Genomic DNA, 9,130 nt, shown 5'->3' with positions numbered 1-9,130 from the left:
ACGAATCTTGATATCATAAATGAATAAACAGCTCGGTTATAACTCAAAGCAGAAACATGTGTTACTATAGCAACAACAGCCCCACTGCCTTCGTAACAATTGTCAATAGTTGAAAAATTTAAGGAGCTTTTTAAATTCTTTATAATTAATTTTTTTCTTTTTACATTCCTCGTGTTTAACATTAAAAATAATAATAATAATGAATAAATGAAATTAGTAGAAAGGATGTTTTATGATTTAGCTAATACAACGATTCGACAATTTAAATTTTTAATATTATTTGTTAAGCCAACAAAACTCGTGACTCGTCTGTATGTTGATCATCCCATAATGACAACAATATCCTCATATTTGTTTACTTAATGAATAATATAAGTTTGTTATCTTCATTTTTTTATTGGGTGAGCTTGTTTTTTTTTTTGATTAATTCCAATACAAGTTGGCGGATCCTCGAGGGACCGCGGATAGAAATTGGGTTTTTGTTTTTTTTTTTATTCTCGAATATATCAAATATTATAAATTTTTATAAGGCTAGATGGAAACTCGTTTCTACATTCAAACCTTATAAGTTTTAAAGGTTTTGTGGGTTTAACACGAATATTCTTATAAGAATTCCTTGTTTATGATGATTACGTAAGGTTTATAGTGTATAAATATAGAAAAGTATGAAAAATTATGTATTTTTCTATTAAATTTTGTAATTTTTGGTGATTTTTTTTTAGTTCAAAATACAGAAATCCGCTCGATTTTTTCTCCATGTAAGTAGAAGAATTGACTTTCTTAGAAGAGTTGCTTATTTAACCCGTGTCTCTCGGTAAAATTAAAATTATATTTTAATATTCAAGTCACAAAACTTTTCCGATAATTCTTTATTCGTATCTCAAAGCTCCGCCCAATATTGCTACGTCTTGTAATGCAAAACGCCAATCGCATACATCGAAATTCAAATCTCGAAACATTCCAGTAATTTCGTATTCATATTTCAAAGCTCCGCCCTATATTTCTCTATAAGCGACGAATTATCACAAGACTCCGCCCGATATATTGTTACGTTTTATCTCAAACCGCCAATCACATACTTCGAATTTCAAATCGCTTAACATTTCGGTAATTACGTATTCATATTTTAAAGCTCCACCTATAAGTGAAAATCGTCACGAGACTCCGCCCAATATTGTTACGTTTTATGAAGAAAAACGCCAATCACATACTTCGAAATTCAAATCTCGAAACATTCTAGTAAATTCGTAATCATATTTCAAAGCTCCGCCCAATATTTCCTCGTGTATAACGCGAAGGACCGCCTAAACACATACGTTCATTACAGCAAATGTTACGTCAATATTCGTAACTGTTACGCTTCTGTCCGACAGTTTTTTTTTCGTTCACTAGCATGAGACGATCTCGACACGTAGTAAGGCACCTTTTTTCTTTTTCAAAGGGGGGACATCCTCAAACCCGCGCCAAAAGGGAGGGTGAAAAGACTGTTCCTCTCTAACAATTCACGAAGGTGGAGTGGGAGGATTTTTCCACCTGACGCATTGTTGTTTCGGCATTTTACAAGAGGCATCAACAGAATCCAGAATTTTGAAATTGTCAATATGGTAGAAGGATCGACGAGTAAAGACAGTTCGCGTGTATTGTTAAAAATGCATTTGCACACACGAAAAGCCGGTGTTCTTTAGCATACACGAATGTTTTCGGGCGAGGAAACTTCCGAATTCGTTTAAATTAAAACGTTTTAATATAAAACTAGATGCACGGTGAGGATATTAAATGCGCCACAGTTTAATTAAACACATTTATCAATTCATCTTTAATTAACGGGTTCGTGTTTTAAAAACGTTATAAAGGCGAGACAGTGGAAAATTCTCTACTTCCTTCTTCACATCCACCTCCTTGCATACCTTTAGGACACGTATTTGCTCGGAGGGGCGCCAATGAGCCTATACCCCGAAGCACAAACAATCCTTTCTGCTAAACAAGGGCGAATACATACATTCAATTCCTCCCCTCCCCACAAAAAAAAAAAAAAAATCCAACGAGCATGCTTAAAAGTACAAAAGGAGGAAGTGTGAGAGCCTAGGGAAGTCCCTAATAATTATATATGTCTCTAGGTATAACGGTAGTCACGCTCTTTCGCGCGGTAGTGGAGCGTGACGTCACACCCGTTTGGGATTCCAACTTTTCTGCACCTTTACGAGTTCATCAGAGCTTGTTCGGAATTCCCATTTGAATTTTAAATTTCGTTTCTCAGACGGAATGACGTCGGCTCTCGAATCTCGTGAGAATTCCCTTGGCCGAACAACTCGAACCCACAAATTTTAAAAATTTGTGACGTAACGGCAACCGACGTAAACCGACGTAACAAAACCGACGTAACAAACAAAAGCTCCACCTTCCGGTTACGATCGTCGCACGTAACGCACGCTTTACCGTTTTACGACGTTAATTAAACAAAGTTAATTAATTACTTAATAACAGCTTCTGTCGTTGGATGTTTTCCGAGTGTGAAATATCGATTACGTTAACGGCACAGAAATTTCCCTAAAAACAAAACAAAAAAAAAGCGCGGGAACGGAGTAGAGACGAGATGGAAATCACCGTCGGTAGCGCGATTGGTAGGGAATTATCAACATTTAATAAAACCATTTTCCCTAAACGGGGGGAAACTTTCTCCGTTATGTGGGGGATAATTCCCTGCCGGTTACGTAACGCCGCCGGTTAGTGCGGACATCGTTCCGCCAGATGGCACGAGCGTTGGCAGGAGACAAAAGAAGGAATTTGACACCCGAACCGACCAATCGGATGGCAGAGAAAGCTTAACCGCGGGTACTGGATTTGCCGACTCGAAAGATTTGAATTTAATAACCGATTTAGTAACGTTTACAGAAGTAATGTCGGTTTATCTATAAGTTATTTAATCAAATATGAATTGATTGATCGGAATTGGCTAGTAGATCCGGACATTGGAGAAAAGCGCGTGAGCGAGAGCGCGTGCGATTGCCGTCGTTTGGTGTTCAAAACAACATGGCCGACGGAGCGAAGATCGTCTGACGGGAAACATCGAACCTACCCGACGACTTAACGAGTTAACGGTAAGTTAAAACGTCATCTCCCATCGATATTTAGTCATTCGAAACACTTATAAATCCCGGTTACGTGTATAAACCAGCCTTTACGGCTGTTACGTAACGCATTTTAGGCTTAAGAGGGTTCCCGCGTCTCCGTCCCGTTCGTCTGTTTTTTTTCCTCTCTTCCTCTCCCCCCGTCGTCTGGACCCTCTCCAATTCGAGACGCTTTTTTTTAATTATTATTTTACTTATTGATTTTTATTATTAAACATCGCGGGATGGCCATTTTTAATCGCCCTCCGCGCTCTTAACCGACGCTAATTTTTCGACTGGTGCTCGAAATATGGAAAGCCATCGATCGAAATTTCGCCATAGAACAGATACTATCTCAAAAATTCTAAATCGCTCCTCTCCGACGTGCACGGCATCGCCGCTTCCTTCACGTTGACAATGTGCTCGTGCCACCCCCGAAAACACTGAACGGGTCCCATACGTCACCCCCTCCACTCGGCCGAACACCGAAAATTCCAGGCCTAAACATGCCCGATTATATATAAATTGGTTAAAAACACAACACGCAAATGTCGCATCCGTCAGGTAATTTGTCGACTAAACCCCCGAAAATCTACTGGAAAAGTGATGATGTATGTAATTCGGGATTTGGATGAGGGTTTGTTGGTGAAGATAAGATTCTTTTTTTTGAAAAATATACCTTTGGTGTTTGATTGTTTGGTGTTAAAAATGGAGTATTTATGAAGGTAAACTGATTTTTTGAGTGGTTTTAGAATGGGAGGAAGACCTGTGAAGATTTTAAAAATTAATCGTTTGGTTAGTGGTAATGCTGGTGAAATTATGATAAAAATTAAGTATTGTTTGATCATTTGGTAATATGATTGGTAATATGATATATATATAATATATATAAAAGCAAAATTTCAATTGTTGTTTTTGTTAATGAGTACAGTTTCAGAGTAGAAAGAGAAAATTAATTGAGAATAATGATGTTTTTTTAAACTGTATTTAGTATAACAGAAATGTTTAAGAAATAATCTTGGTTGATGAGTACATTTTCCAATTAGAAAAGGAAGTAGAAGGATAATTTGAAAAGAGCCGGGCTCTCTTTTTCGAACAATTTATTTATCGTCATCATCATCCTGAAAGAAGGAATAACAAAACAGTTTGTTTTTGCCGGTGAACGGTATATTTTTAATGTTTGGAAAGGGATCCAGTCGGAGAAAAACATACGAAATCTTAAAAATTTAAATTGATACCGGAATTGTAATGATGTAGGTTTGGGGAGGATTGCACTCTACAGAAAGCAATGGTCTTAAAAATTTAATGCTTATTGGTCGAGGAATGATATCGGAGGAGGGAAAAGATTTCACGAAATTTTAAATCTTCGATCGCTGATGGAAATAGATAAAATCGCTCAAAAAAAAAAAAAAAGTTAAAATTTTCGTACGGCGAGATCCTATCAGATTAATTAAAATTAATACATAAATACGAGATTTAAATTGTAAAATGTTTATACAAATGTTGAGGTTAGCGGGAGAAGAACGAGTTTGATAAAAAGAAATTTGTAAATCCATTTTCCTCGGTTGCGGGTTCGTTATATTTCGAGTTAGAAGCGAGTTTAAACTGTTTGCTCATCCCGGTCCTAATCTCGTCATTTTACATCACTAGGCCTAGACTTTATTCGTGGACATACAACAGATTTATGCGTTACGAGATAAGTTGGTTACGCAGACTTAAAATACAGCGCGTAACGCCGTTATAACGGTGGTAGAGTGGCCAGACACCGGCGTTTTCTTTTTCGGGCGAGGGTAATACGAATTACTGTCTGGTAACATAATAAACTTCTTTGTTATTCGAAAACGATTACGTCAATTTCGTCGGGAATTCGGTAATTGTCAGTCTGGACCAATTGTTTAAAGAGAAAAATGTCGATAGAGCCATTTTCGGTATTGTTATTGTTTGGGGAAATTTCCCGCCTCGGTAATTATCGGCGAAGGACATTTCGGAAACGTGGTAAACAACAACTTTCCGGGCCGGTCCGGCGGACAAAAGAGGCTCTTGTGTGGATTCTTTCTACCGCCGAAGATGCGTAATGGCGTCGTCGTTTATGCCAAACGTTTCGAGTTTCGACGGCCGGGAAATTGTTGCCACAGGTGGTCCGTAACACGGAGACAGTAATGGCCATCCCCCCTTTTATTGTACGGGCTACGGATAACCTGTTGATAAGAAGTGGAGGGGACGCAAGCGAGAGTATCAAAAAGAAACGGCCAGAGAAGAAGAAGAGTGGGGGAAAAAAAAGAGAGAGAGAGCGATGTTGCTATGCTAAGATTTATTTTGGACGCAATCGATCGGATGAAATTGTACGCACAACAGAACGCATTTCGTCTCTCCCATCGTGTAACGTTACGCTTTACGGTATAGAGAGTAACACGACGGGGTCGTGTATAATTCACACGATTTCTCAAGGTTAATTGTAATCGGAAATCATCGGTTGGTTTTCGAACTTTTAGCGGTTTCGACGGACACTCCGCATATTTGCGGTGGAGGTCTGATAGAATCTCCCGCGAGGTTTCGACGGGGGGTCGTTTCGAGCGGAACGGTAGCGAGGAAGAGGCGCGACCCACCATCGCGTCCGAGAGTCGTCGGCTATAAAGATCGCACCCACGGCATCACCACTTTTTTTTTTTTTCTTTTTTGCTACGGTCGATCGAATCGGATCGTTTAACGCCTCCGCTACGGATAGGAATAACCGCAAAATGACCGGAAAAAAAGAAGAAGAAAGCGATTCTGTGACGTTATCGGGTTTCGGAGTCCGGCGACGCGGGTCTGTCCGCGGTCAAGTTCACGGATGTTTGCCTCCCCGCTCCGCTCCACCCCGAGATGATAGCTATCTTCGTTACAACAGTTCGGTAATCGCCGACGCCCCGGGCCGTAAATTAGCCACTTTTACGTCGGGAAATTTGCGCCCGACGTTAACCTTTAGCCAATAAAAACGCTCGTTTTACGAATCGCTTCGGATTATGGCTAGTAGCCGGCGAGCGGCGTTAATGGCTCCGTAACCTCGCGGGTCTTAACATCCTTGACACCCTTTCCAGACATTAAAGAGGAGTTCTGGCGTTTTACGCGCATTTTAACGTTATTTACTTAACCGACGCGATTTTCAATTATCCTCTTAACTATTGTTATCTGAGGCAATTACTCCCGTATTAAAAATAAAGCGTCTCGCTCCGTTCGCCTTCTGTCCGTAACGCCGTAGCCTAGACATTGAATCTGGTTTGGGGAGCGTTATCTGGAAAAAAGAAAAAAATCCAGATAAGATTAAACGCTAAATCTGTATTTTATCGCTTTTCCTTTCGATAAATCGAAGCGTGTGTTTATAAATAAGTTGGAAGATGTTACGCTCGACCGCGACGTTTTCCCGGGGTGGAGAGATAATTTTAACAATTTAAATTCGAGAAATGCGCGGTTTATTAATTATTATTATTATTATTTTATTAATTCTCGTACGACAGAATATACCTATCGATATTATAATCGATAATAAGGGAGCTGGGCATTTGCCTAACGAAATTTGATTTGGCTGGAGTATTGCTAGTCGTTAACGTCTGCGTATGGCAAAAGCAGATAGCATCTTAATCTCTCTTTGTTTCTATATTTAGTAAGTCGAACCGTGTATTTTAGATTACCACTTTAAACCACTTTAATACGGTAATATATCCGGGAATGGTTATATTTATTAAGACGTGTTATAAATCCCGACCTTACAGGACGGATTTCGAAGGATGTTTGGCGAAAGGAAGAAAGAATAATGGGACAAAGAACTCGTTATTCACTTCATTTATATCAGTTATGTCAGTCGGGCGTCAAAGATGCCGACCGGTTCCAAATTGTCAGGAATTATCCTTCCGAACCTCAGATATATGCCTAAAATAAAGGAGTTACGTTAATTAAAAGACAGAAAGAAAAAAAAGGGGGGGACTTCCTCCGACGAATAGAGGACGTTTCCGTTTTAGATCGTTTGGAAAATCCGGCCGAAGCTACGAACGGAGAGTAGAAGAAGGGAAAAAAACCGCAAACCATTAAGAAACAACGGGAACAGATTATTTTTCCATAAACGAACCTTCGTCAGCCTGTTGGTCGTGCGGAAATAGCGCATGTGTGGATTCTCTTCTACGTCTAGCAGCGGTGTATTTATTGATCAAAACAGTCGTACTCATTTGTAACGGGCAGGATGGATTGGTGGGCAAAGAGGAACCCGTCTCGGGCCGTTGGAACGTACGAAAATTGACATTTTCCACCTCCCGCGCGACCCCGCTTACGTCATTAACGTCGGGAACATGTCCGCGCCAGGTAAGTGGTAGCGCGTCGCCGATCCTCTACACTAGTTACGTCGAGTGCAAAACGTTATCGCACGCGGCTGGGATTGGGGGGTTCCGATGGCGACCGATCAATTCATCAACTAATGATAACCAATCCCCGTCTCGGTCGCCATTCTTTCCCACCGACGACGATGCCCCACTTTGATCGCACGGCGCTCCCGACTCGCTAGTTGTTTCTGTGTGCAGTTTTTTTTTCTTCTTTCATAACTCGAGCCAGTTCTGTGTAGTTGCTAAGTGGATTCGACGTTGTTTGCCATCATGCCGACCACACGAAGGGGCGTTATGTGAGTATATTGTCCGTTTCCTCTTAATAGTGACTTTACGATCGCCAAACTGTTAGCTGTAGGCGATAATTATTACAAACCGGAGTAGGAAAAAAAAAGACGTGCGAACTACCCGACATTCTACTTCGGCATTTAAACTCGGAGATTAAAACTAAATGGCGAATTTTCAGGGCGTGGTTTTCGTATTGTTTATTTAGTACGATAATTACTGCGTTTTTTTTCTATTTTTTAAATGTTTCCTCTGTTAACCTGCGCGAAAAAAATATCGCTTACGTAACCATTTTTAACGGGGAGTATTGTTTTTATTGCTGGACGTAATCGAATTTCCGTTATTTGTTAACGAATCGTAATTACCCGTTAACGTAGGACTCGTTAATCGCGTAAGCAAATCTACGATGCTCGAGGATAGAGGAATTAAAAAACAAAAAATAATTGCCGAACAGAGTTATGATTAATGCGAAATTGTAATATTTGGAATGACTGGAAACGTGTTTCTGTGCTGCCAACCGTATCTTTCTCCTAGTTACCGTGTTACCATGAAAAACAAGATTTTGTAAACATTACTTCGAATGTTGCCAGCAGTCACTTTTTAATTTAATTAATCTGATGAAGTTAAATATATAAAATTTCAAAGCTTTAGTAGATGTGCAGAATTTAATTTTGTGTATAGTTTTAGTAATGCTCCCTGTAAATATATGAATCTGTTTTCTGATAGATAAATTATTTTGTTTTTTATTTAATGTACACTTTGTATAATTTTATTTAAAATCTTGATTGGAAACATTTGATAACATTGTCTTTATCAGTGGCATATATGTATTAAGTTTGTCGTAATTAGTCGTGTTGTATTAAAAATTAGCATAATGAAATCGCAGTTTAATTTGAGATTATTGAAAATAAGAGGTTCAAATCGTCTAAACGTGATCTAGTTGTATGAAGTTGCCGGCTTTAGTTATGTAAATTTTTTAATGATGTAAATAAGAAACTACGGGAAGATCGGTGCCTGTTCGAACGAAAACAATTCGACGAGAAATAAAGACGTAATCTGTACCGTTTATGGTAATTTAATTGTGTTTTGGCATGGTTCGATTTTTAAGGCCCGTGCCGTAAGAATACGATTGATCGACCGTGCGACTCGTCTTGTGGCCTCCTAAATTATGCCTTTGTGACTAATCGTGAGATTTCTATATATATACATCATTTGATAAAAGCTTGTGTGCGTTTGCGAGATGATTCTCTGATCAGAAAGTTTCAGATAACAAAATTGTAAGTGGATGTTGTTGACTTTTTTTATGCTATTAATAATTAGAAAAGAAAGATTCGTGTTCTAGACTTATAGTTAACTCAATTATTTTGATTAATGGATTGTAGAGGGAAT

General features: G+C 39.1%; 1 protein-coding gene across 1 annotated transcript in view; it reads left to right on the top strand.

Moving 5' to 3' along the window:
- The first annotated feature begins 7,474 nt into the window (after positions 1 to 7,474).
- The window catches only part of LOC136988685 (uncharacterized), a 66,993-nt gene continuing 65,337 nt past the window's right edge, over positions 7,475 to 9,130 (top strand). Inside the window, exon 1 of the mRNA XM_067286611.1 lies at positions 7,475 to 7,752. Coding sequence (XP_067142712.1) covers positions 7,727 to 7,752 — 26 coding nt within the window. The 5' untranslated portion in view covers positions 7,475 to 7,726. The remainder of the gene's footprint in view (positions 7,753 to 9,130) is intronic.

This window comes from Centruroides vittatus, unplaced genomic scaffold, assembly GCF_030686945.1.
Source record: "Centruroides vittatus isolate TY-2023 unplaced genomic scaffold, ASM3068694v2 scaffold_384, whole genome shotgun sequence".
Taxonomy (NCBI): domain Eukaryota; kingdom Metazoa; phylum Arthropoda; class Arachnida; order Scorpiones; family Buthidae; genus Centruroides; species Centruroides vittatus.
This window is presented reverse-complemented; position numbering and strand designations above follow the sequence as displayed.